General features: G+C 40.3%; 1 protein-coding gene across 1 annotated transcript in view; it reads right to left on the reverse strand.

Moving 5' to 3' along the window:
* Window positions 1-434: 434 nt before the first annotated feature.
* LOC111264913 (chitin deacetylase 7) overlaps window positions 435-20,376 on the reverse strand; it is a 37,924-nt gene continuing 17,982 nt past the window's right edge. The window contains exons 6-10 of the mRNA XM_022841177.2: window positions 19,643-19,909; window positions 16,464-16,637; window positions 12,749-12,923; window positions 6,344-6,453; window positions 435-771 (exon numbers count right to left, since the gene is read on the reverse strand). Of these exons, the coding sequence (XP_022696912.1) occupies window positions 624-771; window positions 6,344-6,453; window positions 12,749-12,923; window positions 16,464-16,637; window positions 19,643-19,909 (874 nt within the window). The 3' untranslated portion in view covers window positions 435-623. The remainder of the gene's footprint in view (window positions 772-6,343; window positions 6,454-12,748; window positions 12,924-16,463; window positions 16,638-19,642; window positions 19,910-20,376) is intronic.

Raw genomic sequence — 20,376 nt, forward strand, 5'->3', positions numbered from 1 at the left:
AAACATTAATAGGCATCTATTATTTATAATTATAATACAGAAATTATAATTATAACATTTCATGATAATGAACACTCATTTGTCAATCATCTGGTGAAACTAGTCGGCTTCAGTCTTCTTGAAGAATATACATGAATCGAGAACTCCTTTGTTCGTGTTATCTATTTCTCATTTGAGCGCAACTTCAGCTTTCTCATAGTTGTCAAACGTCGTGCATATGCCAGCTTTTAAAGCACTTCTTTGTTCTCAGGGTGCTTTAAACAAAATCTACCAGCACAATATATATATATATATATATATATATATACGATTTATTTGAATTCGAGGGTACACGCAGAGGTCATGTCGTTCTAACATATGTATTTGCAAGATAGTCCCTAACGGACCCCATATATATTGACTTAAATGTAATGGAAGGCAGGAATTGCTCACTCGTGTTTCCTGTTTTGATTAAATGGTGCCCCCTTTTCTGTCTTACTTGTCAGCACAGCTCATGGAAAAATTTCAGCGAAAACGTCATTCATACGCGCTATTTTCCCAACAACTTCCACGACGAACCACCCCTTGGCGGATGTTTTGCCAGAGGAATGGTCGGCTTCACAGAGTTCTCAATTGAGTCGCTTCTACTTCCTACGAACGTTCGCATCTTCGTCGTTATCTTTTTCCTTTTGCTCTTCGAGAATATCAACGAGATTACGTCCCTCGTGACTGCCCTCGTAGTTGCCCAGCCAGGGATATTTCACGGGACAGGCTGTGCAGGTTTCCATGTACCTGAAATAACATCACGGAACGATACAAAGAAGCTTGAATCTATGTAAATCACTAGATTAAAGAATATTCCTTAACGTGATAGAGACAAATGTGGTCCAAATTGTTCATTAGCGAGAAAATTTAGGCTGCTGTAATAACCAGGGCCCTTAATGATCGGTTTCTACGAAACCTACAACCTGAATGGTTTGTACAGATGGTCCTGGTCATTACAAAATTGTGCAGTCAGTCATCGGGGTCTAAGTTAGTTAACTACTACTGTCGCAAATGTATACTTATATCGCAGTATTGTCTTTGTCTTCATTTCGCGTTGGATATTGCCCTTTAGCTAACGGAAAAACAGAGTGGCCGCCGCGACGATTTTTCAACTGGATTTCGCACTCTGCCTATTTCCTGCGGCATTCAGTTATTTCCAGCTACTACTCTCTCGAAAAAGCGACGTTCCCAGCTCCACAAACTTCCAACCTATCGTCGATTCCATTGATACCACCCTCATTTGTGGGATCGATACTAAAGTTAGCAAATACCCGTAAGGACTACGTCAGCTACATACGTTGACCATTGACAAATCCGCTTTTGCGTCCCCGATATGAAGTCGGGTAAAATGTCCGTCTGTTAACTTTCCAGGACAAATGATGGTCCAGACTCAAATCTGGGTGTAGATACCATTTGTTTCGTACCAGGATCCAGCCGCTTAAAATAATCCCTAACGGTTTATATATCGAACGTAAACCACGAATTTTCTTTTAAAATCTACTATCGTCTTTTCACACTAATCTGTAATGGTTAAGCATTGAGGGCAGAGAACGGAGCGCCGGCAACTGTCATCATTTCGTATAGTCTCTGTATTCAATCCGTTAATGAGCAGTTTTTCAATAGCGTTCATAGAATCGTTGAGTTAGATTTGGCGAGCTGTGAACGCCTACCAACTACTATTTAAGTGCAGACAGACCTTACGTGGAGTCGTGGATAAGGTAACCTTGATTATATATGGGTCATATGATGATAAATACTGTCCGCCCTGTTTCAGTATAAATAGAACTAAAGGAAACGTTTTTCACGGATCGTAGGCTCAAACGGTAGAGGTAGACGTGTGTGTTAAAATCGAGAGGATGAGAGTGTATAGCCAGGGCGTCCAAATTCGCATGGCTTAAGGGTCTCATTCTCTTTGTTTTATCCAATTTTACACGTTAGATGGCAGGGATGATGTACAAGCGACAACCACGCAATGCTCATCTAAACGATTTCGAAGTATCCAATCAGGATTAAATGAACGTTCATTGCACAATTGATTTATCTCATGATTGATTTTATCTACAAAAACACTTTAAGAGTTCGATTTAGTCCGGTAGAGTAATCCGTTTCAAACGAATCCAAATCTTCAAAGATCCGATTGATATTAAGTTAAATGGTGTCTCCATCGGCCATAAAAGATAGGCGGGGTGAACAAGCACAATGCTCTATTAGGTCATTCAAAACCTGTAAAAAACCGCTGTAGTATATAATATGCTTCAAAGCACGTAGTTAATATTACTACATTTGAAAAAAGCTATGGCACACGGAAAGTGAACTTTGTTATTATCAGAGACTGCTAGTCGTCTTCTGCGATTTGGCTCAGTTTGTACACGCCAAAAACGTTTAAAAAATAGAATATCTTTCAAATTCTCATCTAATTGGTGCTATACCATTAACTCATAAAATATCCACCAGTTTCCCAAGCTAAATAAATTATTTACGAGATCACGTCTTCATAAACTGGAGTAGATAATGAAGCCATTTGGGAGATCGATCTGCCTTAGGAGACAGCCCCCACGAGCTAATTTTCGTCAACGAGCTTTCGTATATCGTAAATAAACGATCAAACCTGTGGATGAGAAAATCAAAGGTTGTTGGTTCAGGTCACACCAATTAGATAAACCACACCGCATGCGTCATTCAATAAAGGTAACAAAGTATATGGGTATTATGAGTAATTACAGCCGTCGTGACATTCACACTGTACGTTATCCTTATGTTTCAAGATTAATGGCGTAGTATTTTGGAGAAACAAACCATTTCGAAGTCGCAGGCCATTCAAACTTGGTTTCGTCACATGTCTTGCAAATATATAATGCAATATAGATGATTAGAAAGACCCAAAGCTTTCTTTGACCCTTGCATCTACCTAACTGGTTCCGTGTCGTACTCATTTACAGCACTTTCATTGACGTTGTTCTTAACGCTTTCGTTGTCTCCGCTTTGATGTTTACGGATCAGGAAGGGAATCTCACGGCACCGCGAGCCTCAGCCAAAGACCCCTCAGCGCTGCTCGACTACTTTCGCAGCGGGGTGCAGCACTAAACGACGATTCGCAATGCTGTTTTCACAGCTGTTCCCGCTATTGGCTCGTTAGGGCAACCAACTGGAATTATTGCCGATCGCTAATGTAATGGCAGCAACTTGTCGATTGCCCTTAAGTGTCCCCTTGTCAGGATTCGAATAGCTGCGACACAACAGAAATCAACCGGTTTTAGATATCCGGGCCAAACTCCAATGTCTGCATCATGCTGCAGTGGTAACGTGTTCGTCTACTATGTTTAATAACGCATGAGTGGTCTGGAGGAAGTAGGCACACTTCATTTCATGCTAGAGCCCAGTCCTCTGAAGCAATGCAGAAACTAAAAATTCAAAACAACTAGACAATCGTCTAATACGAGTCGTTGCCATATTCCTGCTGATGTTGCTACTGCTGCGAGTGATACAATGTAGGACCGATTCCCGTTGGCCCTTGACCTCTACCATTGCTATAGTAACTGTTACTAGCGATGAAAAAGGGGCAAACGACAGGAAAATTGGACGCCGCATCAGAGAAAAAGCCATTCAGCGACGGGGAAGGCCTATTGGAGAGCGCGACTAAGCCTGCAAAACGATTTAACCCAGTCCAGCTTGGTGTACTCCCACTGATGGGGGATAACGCAAGCACAGAGAAAACAAGTCATCGTTGACAAACTCGATCATTTTTATGTAGTCGACTTAGGCGTAGTCTCTGACCCCATCCGAAAACAATATGGTAGACAATACAATACACTTTCATCCTGCAGAGAGAACGGAATACAGTAAGAGAAACAATGACAAAAATGGCGAATTACGATCAATAGCGAGAAGGTGGACAGCGGTCAAGTACTGAAAAGTCAGTGGAGATTTTTCCCCAAATGCTCAGTTCACTTTGAGGTTCCACTGCAATATGACAGCCCTATCAACTTGATCTCATATACCGTCCAACATACGAAGCTGCTAACGGAATGGCGTAGTAAAATTCGTTACAGGTTGGTTTTTACCAGCGTGCTAACTATGGCTATCTATGAGAAACATACCAATTTTATAGGTTCGTCTATGTGTAGTTATTCTCTTGTAGCGCTACAAATAAATTGCGATTGTGATTGAATCACTTAGGTAATAATGGAAAAACTGTTATAATCTAGCTTTGAAGAAGGTCTTTTGTTTTCATACAATCTTCTATTACTATGCAATACAATCTGGAACAGTCGTTGCAGGCCCCAGTGTTCCCAATGTTTGCTTTTTACGAGACTAAAATTTGCTTGGCCTCTCCGCCTACTTTGCTTGAATATAAGCTGAATATCAAAATACTTGTTACTTGACAAAAGCATAAACTAATACCTTTCGTACACAGCCGGTAACTACAGTCTTACTAACACGGAGGGAACTTCTCGAAAAGAACGTCTGTTCCCTCCATTTTTAATTACACCGAGTGATTGCGCATATATCCATTCGGCGACGGCTCTTCATTGTTCGAACAAAAAAAAAAACACACAGCTTACCGTTGTCGTCGCATTGGTGCGTCCCAGCCTGGTGGACTTTTGTGACCGCTTCCCCTCGTTTTTAAACCTTAACCAATCTGTGAAGCTTTTTCATTTCTTCTTTAGTTCATTTCCTTGTACAGTTTCAGGGCAACTTTTGGCGATGCATTTCCTTTGCCTGGCTTTGAAGTTATTTTTCATTGGACTGCCAGCAGCGAGCGAAATGGAAAGTCGATGTTGGTCATCCGAAATGAAATTTGCGGCCGTACCAACATGTACTAGGGATGAGCTGGCCTTCCGAAATCAAAAGTGCACATCCGTAGCTCCGATAGAAATATCCAGAAAAAACGCGGTATCATTGTGGACTATTTCTGCGGTCCTTTGCCACCCTCTGCGTAAAATTTGTCACATCCTGATACGAAATAGTCAGTGGTTTTTCTGCCACGAATCAGACTGCTTAGATTTTCAAAGCTCTATGTTTCTAATTGTACGTCTGGCATCGCCGTCAGATGGTTCATCAGACGACTGGCGTCCAGCACGATCCGAACCATGCGTATATGCGCGAATTCAAGCCTGCAGGACAACGTCTTCCTAAGGTTAGCAGGATCACGGGAATGGATTTTTGGGACTAGACGCTCTTCACACATTAGCCAGTGCGATACTAGCTCGTGTGTCACCATATTCATGTGCTATCAATTGCTTTTGATTATATGCTGCAGAATAACTAAATCTCGTTGGCGAAAAAAGCTCAAACGAGAGAATGGTATGTTTAGTCAATTTTACGTGGGCCTTGTACAGCCTGACGTTGGGAAAAATGGGACTATATGGGGAAGGGATTACATAGGCCACTTCAGTTTTTTTCTAGTAAGGGAACGTTGATTTTTAGATTCTAATTATATCCAGCTTTTCCAATATTTGAGATGCACCCATATCAGAGTGCAATTGGTATTATTGGGTTTTATTTTTTTATAGGATTTCAAAAGATAAGGCTATCTGGTACAACTGAATATTTTAACAACTGTATAAAACTTTGATCGAACGATAAGGAAGCCAATTAATTACCTCGTTTTCCACAATTTTTCCTCTCTTAAATGTACGTTTCAAGAACAAGTTAAGAGTTTTATAAAAGTCACTACATTATGTTATACTGCATGATTACGCCGACGACTATACGAGCCAGAGTGCGGCGAAGCTATGTGGGCCATAGCATTTTGAGCATATATGGGAATGAATGTTATCAATGCTCATTTTACAGTGAAATCTAGAGAACTAGATAGCCTGACAGTACGATTTGGTTTATTAACAATGCAGCTACGTCAAGCTTAGCTAAGGTTTTGTAGTTTCGCACTCATTATATCCTATGTCACCATATTACCAACACCATATTACCTATCCTTGCTTTTAGAAGAAATATTGACGGCTTGGATCGCATAAGGCATTGTTCGGATTGAACAACATTGACACACACTACGAAGACACATCGGAGTGTTCCATGGATGAGTACTTACATGAGAATCATACAGAACCATTGCAGTTGTACGAGCTTTAGTCCGGAGTTGATCTCGGAGAACGATTTGAGCGTTATTGCTAATATAGTCCTTTTCTCGAGTCAATTTTTGCTCGTGAACATGTTAGTATCCGAGGAGTTCTGTTGCCACCTTGTTATGGCCTAACGACGTATGCGTTTCCTTTATATATACATAGATCTATGTAGAAATTCTTGTATCTATAAGAATTTCTACGCGAAATTGAGTAGAAAATAGATCAGTTGTTCCTACCTGAGTTCTCCACGGCGAGCCTCGAATGGTACAGCGCATGTAGTCGCAATGTTACAGGCGGGCGTACGTTTTTCACATTGCCAAGGCGCAAAATCGCGCAATTCGGTCACCTATGGATAATCCCAATTTAGAGACGACGACAATTTAGAGAGATGAAGCCAGCTTCGAATAATGGGAACAATACATTCTTCTACATTTTTAACAGATCTCTCCGAGTCCGAGCAACGTACGCCGATCTGATCGGTCTGATTGGTATATCGTATCAGCAACTTGGGATCCGTGTACGGACGTCGGCCCCGGCGTCGAGTTCGACCAACCCACTAGATCAGATTCAATAGGCATACGTGGATTGCGTTGACGTTCCGTTTATAGACATAAATGAATCAAAAATTGATTGTAACTGCCAAACCGATAGGTGTATAGATACCACTAGGAATAATACATGGTAGATTCAGGATAATGTTATCTGAGATGTGCAAAAAGCTAAGGCAACACATGATGTTATTCCATATACATGGCGTGCTTTTCTGCAATACTCACATTCGTTTAACCACTTAATTTCTGCATAACCATAAGAGTCCTGAAGCAGCCGACGTGCTGTGTGTGGATTGTCTTAATTAACAGTATCGAATGCAACGTTCTTCCTTGTTCAGAAGTGTCCAGCATTTAGTACCCGCGCTCATTCAGAGGTGACGGTATAATCAAACATCCGCTCTTCGAATCTTTTACCCATGACCTAACCGGAAGGTTACTTTGTCGGCGTAAAGGCGTATGTATTCGCGACTATACGGACGTTCTGATTTCACGTGTTTCCTGAGCTCTCCCTGTCGTGTTACCTTTCTTGCAGCGCCATACTATCTATACTCTGCGTCTTTTATTCCTGGACGTCGTAAAGCGCCACAGGACGAAGGCTGGATGGTTACTGGTCTATTACTCATGAATTTATATGCAGTCCCGACCCAACATGCCAGCCGATCACAGTACAGGCCTTAATTATTGCGCAAGGAGATAATGAAGGGCATGATTCAGCTATCTTTTAGCAAGATAGCCCGAAAGCCTAAAGCAATGCAGAAATAGTTGCTTCTATGCGGTGTACTGTGTGAGACACGCACAAGCCATAGAGGGCTCGAAAAACGGCGCCCGCGTGACAAAGTGGCCACTGAGAAAGCCTGCTGGATAGGGTACGTAGAATGACCTTTTATCCGACATTCGTTGGTGGCAGTGCCGTGGTATCAGCGTATGCATCGACAACAATCCTTCGCTTATTTCCATGATATGGGATACTGCGTGACAAAGTATAGACACCGTAGACTACCTGTTGTGTATTTGTGAACGACTTTTTTTATTCAGACAGAATGTCTACATAATACATACGCTGGAAAAATCTTTTCCATCAGATAACTAACGGATAACATTGTCGTTGTCATGTATTTCTGTTTAACATGGCCCGATACTGAGAGCCGTATTATGCACACATTAAACAAAGTGGCAAAGATATGGACAAGACTGTGTAAGATCGAGAACATCATCTTTATTCGAAGGCTTTTGACGTTTCCATTGTCTGACAACGAGAGTCTGTACATGGCACGCTTTCACCGCCTGGGGGAGACGAGTTCAACCGGTCAGCAAAAAAGAAAGTCAACGATTGAGTAGTAATGAAGAATAATAATAATGGGTTATATGTGATACGACGTGTCCCGGTATCAGGTTGGGTGTATTGTCCATTCCTACATATTGGTCGTTACATCGTAGTTTGTCGGTGGAAAATCACCGCTTACCCCGAATCAATGTATTATACATTGTACATAGTTATTAATAGGTGTATAGTATTTAGAGTAACTTTCGCGCCGGGAAAATTGACGATAGAGCGGAAATCCAAGTTCTTATTATAACGAGTGTGTTAATGAATGTCGTTTTAGATTGTCAAGAGGGCACCTTTCCCTTTGTTTATTATGTTAGTCCTGACTTCGCCTTATCCAACTCATTTTCTCATTGTTTAAAAATAGTTCATCAGTTGCTGTATCCTAACGTTCCAGATACGGACCACCTCAACTGAATGACAAGCACTAAAATTTATATATTTAAAAAAGGTAGTTAGTTATAAATCCAGTAAAATCGATAACAGGCCTGATCGAAAACAAAGGCACTACTTTTCTTTTCATTTACATTTTATATTTATGTTTACATTATGATTTAGGTGGAAAAAGTACCGATACACCAGTGGGACAAATATGAGGCGTCAAAGGGTCGAGAAAAAAAGTGCATAAAATATCTTATAGGTTCTGTGGATATAGATTACATTAAAGCGGTACGATATTGTCCGAAGGAGCAGGTTTTTATGCTAAATAATTCCTTATGCCATCATACTTAAAGATGATGACATAGGCACTGATTACGTTGAACCCACTTCGTCACATTAAATTTTCAAGTTTGCGACAGGGTGGAAGCATGTGATATTTTTGAAATTAAGTAACTTCTTCATGCGGACATGCGAAATGTAGCCAAGCCTTTAGGTAACTATAGCCTCTTCAGAAAAACCAAGCAACTGTGGACGTTAAAAAACGCTACATTTTGATAAGACGATGCACAGGCCAGATTTGAACCTGCTGGATTATTATCTATGGAGAGCTTCTGAGCGAGGCTTTAATATATCTCGACCTAACGGACTCGAATCCCCCACTTGTGCTATCAACAAGTTTTTTGCAGAATTATAAAAGCAATAACTGAAGTGCCTCTGTAAACGACTCCGGATAGAAATTGTAATTGCGGTGAATGGTGGCTATGTCGAATAAACATGATTCGAAGGAAGAACACTGCTAGCACATGTAAATGTAAATGTTTGTGTTTACCTAAAGATAGTTCTAAAACCATAATATAAGAAAAAGTCCTAATTTAGGTGTCATAGCCTGTAGATTCCATAAGAGTTCAATTTCAAATCGGTGAATAATACGATGCCACAAAAACTATCCACTACCCTGTCAATCACCCCAATAGATGGATTCAAGCATAATATATGGCGTCCACATAGTTTTACATACAGCGCGTCAACTTTCAAAATTAAATTGACACCTGCGTGTCTTTTTTTAAAGTTTTTCGTACTTTACGTCCGGTACCTAAGCCGCTAAACATCAGACGACTGGCAGCCAAGACGAAACGACGGGTGTCTGTGGCCAGTTGCAAGCCTAGACACTGCTTGGTCCTAAGTTCAGCGGGGAAACATGTTCCCTAGCCGCTACTTTATCGCAGCGACCAGCTGGCGTTTCTGGTACAGCCATGATCGTATTGGCCGTACGGGCGCGTCCGTGAAAAGTATTGGAACATAGAAACTAATCAAAAAGAACGAGCGGGAGCAGACAACGGAAATGACATTTAAGCGTAGCGTAATGACTATTCAGATGAATTTGCCAGTGACGACGTTGAAGGCCTACTTTACTTAGATGGTGCACCGCTTACTGTATTCTCAATGTACGATAGCTGTACATAAAATGATTTTTTACATGAAAGTCTTATAGTGTGGTGAAACTCTTAGGGTATTTCTGGTTCAGCAGAAATTTAAGTGGCGGACGTAAAACAGGAAAAAAATACCTTAGCATACACAAGGTAACTAACTGAACGGTGTGTCGATTTAGCCTATACCCAAACCTGATACCTTCGTACGTAGCACGTAAATCAAATCTCTGTTGAATATACGGTCTTCGCATGAGGTAACTAGCTGGAATGTAATACTTCGTTGAAACAGTGCGCATCCGTGTGTGTATTAGAAGACACATAGATACGAGCTCTCTACGTAATACTTCGAGATGCTCGCTTTAACTAATTAAAATTGAATTTTTAGACTCGGGGGGGGGGGGGGGGAGGAAAGAAGAAACGCGACGACCTTATGAGAATGGATGATGCATCGATGCCTTGTATTTGAATACTCGTATGAACACCGAAGGCCTTTGCAATTTTATTCACAGACGCATTAGAAATAGATGCGATTCCGGGATATAGTCCAATTCGAAACGTGTCTAAACAAAACAGCTGGATATATTGTCATAGTGCGTAGGTCCATCCATTTATATAGTTAAAGAGAATCATTACACTAAATATAAACTTGAAACATATATTGTCTAATTATATACCCTATAAGAGGCTCAATCTAGGCCGTCAGACGTAGTTCTAGACTTTTGATTGTTAATCTTCTACGTGCAATGCCAGCATGGCAAGAAAGAGGCACAGTTAAGCTGTACTTTATAAGCTCTCTTATGTGTGCATAAATAACTATAACTTTGAATCTATATTAAATAAAAATGGGTCCTTTTCTCTTAATAACCTATTTTGCCCATCCTACAACTGGGTTTGTCAAAGGTCGGCGGATCCTCGTCAAAAAAGTTTCATGGTTACGTCAGCACTTGCTGTAATGCTCTTCTATGTACGTTTATGCAGCTGCTCTGTGTACAGTCAAGTCAGAAGCACGTGGAAGATGTACATAGCAATGCATAGAAAGTACAGTGCTATGTACATCCTCTAAATGCACCAGGCGCTACAATAATGCAAAGAAGCTAAGGATGGAGTGACGTGCACATAAGCCGGTCATTTTTTAAGGCCCAATAGACACGACGCATGATGGCGTAGTAATGAGAAAATAAAGCAGACATGTCTATCTGCTTTCACAATAAGCTAGAAAGAAAGGAATATTAGCTGTCTAAATAAAGAAATCACACTATGTTAGGCCGTTGCATCCCCACTCTAGTTCTGGTACATTATTGTTCAAAATGGTATAGATACAAACACTATCCTATCATTGTTATTTATCTACGATATCGTTGTTATTACCTCGACAAATTTTGCTATTTCCTTTTAACTTCAGACCACATTATCAATTGACGATGTGCTCAGAACGAAGCGGACGATTTTGCATAACCATTTACCTAACAAATACTGCTTATTCAATTGGAAAAAACACGAGGCCAAACTACATTTTTTATGTTTTCATAGGGATGTCCTTCCCCTCAACTTGGCGTCTTAGGGCAACAGGTGTTATCAAACAAAAATACTGGCAGCCTCAATGAAGGCGAGGTTGCAAACCTCTGACCTGAGTGTTCGCGATGTCAATGATTCGAGAAGAAAACAGGACGCGGAAATTAGGATACAAAAAACCTGGCTGCTTAGAGAGTCTCGCACCAGCGTCAGATGGTTTAAGCGGTGTCGGTTCATGATGTAAGATATCCAATGGCGGTTGGCCTAATCCCGACTAGGAAGAAGCCCCACGTCCTGGCTATGACCTGTGTGACCCAACGCCGTTCCGCGCATGTTTCTAATGGCCAGGATTACTGTCTGTCACCTTGTGGATGGAACGCTCCCAAAGGGCGTTAACTAAAGCGTTAATTATAATTTATTTGTACACTGTTCGCTATCATGACAAGTAACGGGTTTTGTCAAAGTTACGCAGAGACTTTTTCTGTCGATATTTGTTTCGTGCACCGGTTGTGCACGCAGTCGACTTCTTCGTTAAATGATTGTTACATTACGCGTTGAAATAGGAAATACAGATTCAATGAATGGCGTGAAAAGGGCACGCTCAGTAAGTCGCGTGAAATGTCAACGGGTATTATAGTTATTAAGGGGTTATTACAAGTCTTAAATTTTAGAGTTAATTTTAAAATTAAAGTCCAGGCTACCTGTGACATTCTCAGTAACAAAAATAAGTTTATATTATATAGTATTCCTTACACTTTGTTAAGTATCCAAAAGGTTTTCAACAACCTAATAGTTTGTCTACTTATTTTCATTATGATGTGCAACCATGTTAATAAGGAAATTATTTTCAATTGTCAGCAAAAGCCACAATGCCGAATCAGGTTGTCGCTGGTAATTTAGTGGATTAACTACCCTGAAGCAATGTACTAATCAAATTGTTTCTCCTTTCAGGTTCGAGTTCGACAGTCCCACAACATGGCGCCTTAAATAGGACACCACGTAAACTACCGAATGCAATTTTTTTAATTGAAACCCATCTTCTTCCCGAACAACTGTTCTAGATATAGGAACCGCCTAAGAAAGCTGAAGACGGAAAAGGATTTCGATTCTGGAAGAAACATTGCCGGCGACAACACGCGTGCTAAAGTAATAGATAAGCTGAAACACTGAGATGCCTGCTATAATAAATCGACAAGAATTTACTATATAATGATTGTAATAGATATATGCACGTACGAACGAACGTTTTCTTGCCCATTTTGTTGATGTCCAAACTGAGCTAAGGACCCACTTGAGCCCATATGTACAGTATACTTTTCCGCCAGTCACTCTGGTTTTTTCTCATTACATCTTTTTGACATAAACAAGCAGAATGTATATATATCTGTGCTGTGTAATGATATGTATATATATATTATTAGACTAAAAAAAGACGATGCTTGCCTTCTTTGGAGTACGCATCCAGAGCAGCGCTTGCTGCATAGTAACGAAGTATGCATCATTGTGATTGTCAATAACGTAGTCGACGAACTTTCCAAGAGCTTTGACCTTCGTCTTATCGGTGAACCAGTTTACGTGGAAGAATAGACCAAGCGGTGCCCTATTGCTAGTGTAATGCCTGAAATCAACGGATAGATCGGTGAAAGATTAGACGCCTCTGGGTACTGAGCCCAAGACGATCATATATAGCTTATATTAATAGAGTGTCAACTGAATTAAGTACCATTTAACATTTCACATTATCCATTTGTAGCAGCACACGACGCACGTCTACGATGTCATTTGGTAACCTCCTACCAATATGTTATGACAATTTAATTTGTTCATACTGCTCTTCTCTAAAAAAAAAAAGACCCTAAAGACAAAGACTTCACTTATCCAAATCTAACCCTAAAGCATGCCCGATTTAGCCTGTGAAGAGAAGGTCGTTTCAAGGGGTATTCGTAAGAGCTCATCTAGCATTTTCACAGACTCCAGGAGGTCAGCAGTGCGCCGCCCCAGTTCGAATATTCTACTATAGTAACCGGGAGTTTCTCAAAAGGCTTGGCAGAGTATGTTTTAGGATTTACTAGGCACAGTGAATAGGAAACGTTCTCATAACGAGGGCGAGCTGCGCCATGGATTCGCCCATTGCCTGCGGCAAATTAAAATGAAAAACGAACCTTAAGCCCGTGCACTTAACCCAGTGGACCGTACGAAAACAGCTAGCTTGTAGATATTGCCAATGTGATTTGTACGGCTCTCTTTTACCGTTCAGTCAGATGAAAACCCTGCGCTCTTGCATATCGATATTGTTTAAAGTAAACAGCAAAGGGATTGCCATATTGAACCACGTTTGGGAGAAAGGACACTTCCCATGCGCAGTACCCATGCATAAGTAATCTTCAAAATCAAAAATTATCATTTGAAACTAATTCAAAAATACACAGAAAAATGGTCCGTTTTCAACTGAAGATATAGTGGTCGTGCAGGAAAAATTGACCGTCGCACTGATTCGGCAGCTACCATTATGGATATGGAACATTCTATATGGTTATTAATTCTCCTATTACGGTCTTTTGATTATGTGCTTTCTTGGCTATTCCTAGCACGTCATATTCTGTATAACGCTTGCAGTCAATGAACGACTATGCCTGACCTTTACCCTTCGTAAGGTCCCTCTCAACATATGACGCGTAATAAACATACGTGATCTCTTTGCACAAGCTGAACAAGTCGACTTGGCTTTTTGTATCGGCTCGATTACCAAAACGCCGTACCATAAAACAGCTGACATCTAGGCGATGTACGTGGATCGAGCCAGCCGCGAGCCGAATAGACGCATGTTGATCGAAATGGACCGCATTGTTAGATAGTCAGAAAATGCCGGCCGTAATACGTACGTTAGATAGATACACTCTAATTTTACCCCCGTGTCTGGGAAAACAAACAAAGGCCAATCTGAGAATTTCTCTCTAATTGGATATTGCCACAAGGAACATTGGTATACCACAAGGAAGCTGATGATATAAATGTATATTACGTTGTAGGAAAAGTATTGACCGTTTTTAAGCCAATACACAAGCATGTATTTTCTCAATTTTAAAATAATGTTCCTAAACCAAATATACGCCGATATTTCTACTTTTTTAGTGATTGCACAACCGTGACGAAAAATTGTGACAGGTGATTTTTGCATCCTTCGTTGCATTGAAGCTAAGTTAATATCTTTGAGGGACTTCTGTAGAGATCGAACAAACAGTTAGTGGTCTGATGGTTAAGAATGGGGTCCCCACGGCGGGCGTATTAAAATTCCCTATCCAGGTTTTTGCCTCTTTGCTAAACATATAAGTTATGTAGCATAGTTATAATAGAAGAAATGTCTCCTCTGCTCACTAATTCCGGTCGATCTTTCTCGATGGCTTGTTGTGATGTTGTTGGTTGTCGATAATCGAGGTCCAATTGAATCAGTTTGCCACGCGACAGCAACTCATAATATACGACTCTTTTCTAGTCCCTCCAAACCCCTTCTTTCAATAATCTTCAGGGCATCCTCTTTCAGGGCTGAATAAAGGTATTCCAACAATTCTAGCGCATTTACTACTAGCGGATCCTACCTTTCAAATGGTATCGAGATATGTGGCTTTGAAAGCATTTAGGTAGACAAATCAATACTTTTCAGAAACTCATTATATAAATATTGGCGACACTTTGACGACAGGGCAAGCATCACTCTAATGCACACGAATATCGACATGCACCTTGGTATTATTTCGAAAATCCTGAAACTGGTACGCAGACGTCACAGCACATGTAGCCTTGCGTGTCGAACGCAACAGCTCTGGATAAAATATACTAGTATAAACATAATATTTATAGTAAAGATTTTGCCGAGTGGTTTAGGGAAGTGTACTGTGAACCGTCAATGTTAACTATTTTCAGAGTGTTCTCGTTAAATAGCGAAAAAATCGAATCTTAAATAGTATTTCTTAGCTATTCCTCGTTCACTTTTCGTGAAAACAAGATCAAAGTGGCAGACGCTTGTTAAAAAAATGAAACCTAACTGGATAACTGGCAACGGTAACAGAAGCAGACCAGGTCGAAATGGGGTCAACATCGGAGAAGTTGTGTTGAGATATTTTTCCTCATAGCTTTGCTAAGATGCTAAGCATAGACAGGATGTCAGGAGAGACGAAGAATCAACAGAGAGACAAAATAAGGGGGTGGATATGTGCAGGTCTCCAATGGGAACAAAACGTATCATTCGGCGTTCACATGCAAGCTAGGTCGTTGCTGACAATACTTCAAAAGAGAGCTTCTTCTCATGGAATTTCTAGGATTTCGTATTTCTATATTTGTTGTTTTAAATAAATCAAATTCCTATATTAAAAATAGCAACACTGTTTAGCGTTTCTTCAGCGCTACGAAGGGTACATAACAAGCGGATACCCAAGATGATCAATGAACATTTCTCTATATAGTATGCAACCCTAGCAAACTATTCTTTTGTATGTTACTATTTTGCAGAAGGGAAGCACGGCTACGATACCAGAGCAAACACCAGCCAGAAATTACGTTGCAACTTAGGCGACATAATCATGATGTTAATATTGGGTAATTTGTCTTTAAAAGTTCGCTCAGCTCTGCAGAGACGATTTACACATGGAACCGTCGCGTATTCTGTAGAACAAGTTTAATGTACTCGTACCCGTGGAGACACCTTGAAATTCTACAATTCTTTTTAGCATAAATTACACTTAAGTGCCACGTCGCAGAAAATGTTTCATAATCACCCAATAGCTCTAGATTGTTTTCACTGAGTTCTTTCTGCTAATGTTGTTCCCTTTTTTTCTTATCGACCATGAGATGATTATGGAAATGGTACGACAGATATCAACCTCGAATTTGTTGCAGGTACCACCTGCAGCTAGCTCTCTTATTATTACTCCAGTAAGATATCAAAGCACGGTGGATGAATAGACATTGAAAACTTGTTCCAGTCAACCGACGGCTCGTCTGCGTCCCTAGGGACAATCAATGTTGAGCTTCTACCAAATCAGTTTCTAATCTACGCGGAGCCATTATACATTCTGATCATGGAAACTACCATCGAGAAAGAATAGTCTTCTACGTTCAATTTGTAAATTTGCAATTAGGGTAAACTTAGGTCACATCTCACCTGAGGAAGTTCTCCTTGAGGAATTCGAAAATTTCCTCGGAGTCATCCGAAGGAAATACGCATTGGTCAGCTAATACGCAATGCCCTCCAACGCCCTCTTCCGTATGCAATGTGTTTAGCGGCATCTCCCACAATCCCGGAAAGGCCTTGGTAGCGCACCTTCCATTAAGGCATCTAAAACGCAAAAAGTTGTAATTATCCTGTCTGAAGTTTTCTTTAAAGAAATTTGCTACAACATTTGAACTATCTACTCTGAGTGAAATGTTACAGATTCGAGTGTTTATTGCGTGGGAAATACTGTTCCGGATACGTGAACAGTTAGTTATCTGTTTGTCACCAAATATGTATGTGCATATATACGTTAACTGTGGTCGAGTAACTGGGAACTAGAAGTTTAACCAATCATTGCATATACATTGCTTGCAAGGATATAGCACGGTCTGCGCACATGATATATGTATATCTACGTATGTAAGACAAGCGACGTATTTGGCACGAAAATGTGTAAAGAAGCGAGGCCACTTTAGGCCAAACCGTAGAATTTAACAAGAGCTATTCGATTTGTTCGAGCCAATATTACAAGATCTAGCAGTCAGAATACTGCTACGTGCCTGATGTAGTAACCATAACTGTTTTAATTGATCTTTTCTGTTTATTTTACTTACTCACGACCACGGTCTTAGGCTCTTAAAAATTAAACTTCCAAAAATTCTTACATACCCTCATAGAACAGATGGAACTAGGTAGTGGATATAAAATGAATAGCAAAATGAAATAAACTGTACAAGTAGTTGGATCAATACTTAAACTTCTCAAGAGAACATTATTCACTTTTATCAAACCACGAAATTCCTAGCTATCATAGAAATTAATTTATGTTTTCGATTAAATGGTATCGTAGAAAATATAGGAAATTGGCATAAAGCTCAGCATTTTTTGTATATACCAGTTGGCTGCAGGTCTATCGGTGGAAGTTCGAATCTGCGAGTGGAGAAATTCATAGATTAGGTAATTGCATTCTAGATGCCAGCGTAGTCCCAGAGGGAAGGAGAAGGGGGGAATAGGGGATTTTTACGCTTTTTATTCAAAAGGTTCCAAAGCTATGCCAATTTTTGTCAAAGTAAATAACTCTAAATTCTACTAGACCTAATATAAGCGTCTGTCCTATAAGCTATACAGATTATTTGTTACAAAGAGATACAATCGTAAGTTACGGCCGAGTAATCCCGTATCGATCGTTTGGCCTCTACTTCAGACGTTAAAAGGTAGTCGGAAATTTATATTGAGTTTACATATGTATAGATGAAAGTAGTATACGCATCGTTTCCGTATAGGAAACAGACGGCTATACAGGACCGTTAGCTCACAAAAATCCGCGTCGAGCTTGTCTATCTTTGTCGTTCGAACATCTCCTCCACGAACCTTAATGTTACATCACAGTCAAGCGTGATTTTTTGCTTTTTTCCTTGTCGTAACATGGTGTAGGCGGACTTGGGTTTGTAAACGACGACTTTCATTTGCCCATATTCTTGGGCCCTTTCTGGATGAACTGTGCTAGCTCACTGACCGTAGCCTACCTTTTAAGCATCTTCGGCCCTGAAACGTTAATGGATACGGCGCCAAAAATCCCGCTACCATTTCCTTCTCGTTCGCCGTTCGGACGACTCACCAAGCAACTGCCACCATTGGTGTCTCATCACTGCGAAAGTGTTCCGGAGCACTTCACCAAAAAAGCATCAGCGATGAAGACACACAAAATGGGCTTGTCCTGCTCGTGCTTCACGCGTTTTCACAGCACATTTTCAATATTATACACTGTATAACATATAATCACGAAGTAGTTGACGTAAAATATAGATCTACGTTATGAAGTACGACAACAACCGTAAATTGTTTTTATATTGTTATTGTCATTAGTTACTAGTAAGTTTATCCGTGAATGTTCGTTTACTATCGATGATGTTCATAATAATAATAATAATGTAATAAGGCAAAGCAACCTCTTCCTGTAGGATTACTACAAGCACAGATAGAGGTTCATGGATAGACCGCACACGTTATTTTTTAAATTATCTTTTATATAATTTCAACTGAAGATGCTTATATCCGTTACCTTCCTTCCAATCGTGAACACTTACTACACCGTAGCACTATGATGGATTATAAGTATGCTCGTAATGTTAAAAAATAGTAGGTTATTTGTTACAAAGCATTAGGACAACTAGTAACTAAAAAGTGTTCAGCTGTTTGAAGGACAACGACGGTAACCTCAAAATCTGCTGAGTGTCATTCTTCGAAACTTACTTCGAAATTAAAAATTTTGAATATGCTCGATTAGATCGTATCTGTTTACTTCGCTACGCTTTCTTTACCCGCTGCTGTTTACGCAGTCTTTATCGAGCGGATGTAATACAAAAATACATCTTTGTCAAGATACGGTACGACGGTACCTAGGTCGAATACAGTCACCTCTGTATCAAACAGTACGACTACTTTTGATACGTGCAGTTCAGTGGCCCGGATTTCGTATTAGGTGTAGAAGTACACACTCATACAGAACTATACTGATAAAAATTGTTTTCTCTTCCTACCTATAAACCTTTCGGAATGGATTGCTTCTATCGGATTCAGACCGAACTGCTGTTTGACATTGAAGAAATGATGAGCCGTATCAATGTTTTACCCCTACAAAAACACACTCAACTGAGCTTAAGGTCGAGGCGCTCCGTCTACTGAATGAATAAATAGATGATTTAGGCAATCATTCATCTGGCAGCGTGTGAAATCTGCCATATTGTTATGCGCAATATATGATCAGCAACATCCGGAACGACTCAAGGTTACTCTCATAGGGTTACCGTATAAAAGTATCTTATTAAATATAGGCAGTTTTTCAGGCGTTAAAAACAAACCCCAGGTAAATTTTAACAATGATTTCAATACAGCCACACACAGGCAAGATGCACAAACTTCAAAGAAATTACCACGTTTATGCAACCGTGCCTCCCCCACGATCCCAGTACCTATGAGCACTATAAGACGGAACTCCTTACTTCCTGATTGATTCGTATCTATTCGTTGTCCTACAGGTGACAAGCTAGTTGTCGGTAGCACAGCATCATACTTTTATCATATTGCTTGAGTAAAAAAACGAACTTCTTGGACCTATTCAGACGTACCTGTGAGGTGGCAGATGGTCAAGCGTGTACGGCCACGTAGGAATGTGTGACTGTGGCACGGCATACGAGGAATCATAAGCAAAACCATTCTCGTAGGCCATGTTCATCATGTTGTTACCACCCGGCTTGATAAATGGTGCTCGAAAACCTAGAATCGAATCCTTAGTTATATTCCCAAACTTCGCGATAATCTCGCGCTGTCCCCCAATCTCCTCTGTCCAATTAGCGAAGCTGGCGGACTGCCAGAACGTCTCAGGCTGTCGATGACTACAGGATAGCGAAGGTTAAATGGAAATGGAAACAAGAAAAGCTGGTTAAAGGAAACGACAAAAATAACAGCAGGAAAATATGAACGAGTTGGGATAAAATTGGTTTTTTAGCTCCTGGAAATGCGGCACACTTGTGCTAACGCTTGAACATGAACGAAGGATTCGATAATGGCTGTTTTATCTTATCTGTGGTAATAAATAACTATTAGCTTCTTGCGAGAGGAATGATCTTACGAATGACGCATGTAAAGCGCAAGCGGAATAGGATAAAGCAATGGGTTGAATCAATTAGGATTAAGTGTTTACCTTACAACTGCAACAATTTTTATTATGTAAGCTAGCGAAGTATTATGGAATTAGGGCAGGGTTTTTTATTTTGTAAAAAAGAAGTCTAGTCAAGCCAATAAGAGCAAATGCACATCAGTAGCTGCCAGAACAAACCATACATGTTTATCGTTCTCAATA

The sequence above is a fragment of the Varroa jacobsoni genome, unplaced genomic scaffold, assembly GCF_002532875.2.
Source record: "Varroa jacobsoni isolate VJ856 unplaced genomic scaffold, vjacob_1.0 scaffold_913, whole genome shotgun sequence".
NCBI classification, from domain to species: domain Eukaryota; kingdom Metazoa; phylum Arthropoda; class Arachnida; order Mesostigmata; family Varroidae; genus Varroa; species Varroa jacobsoni.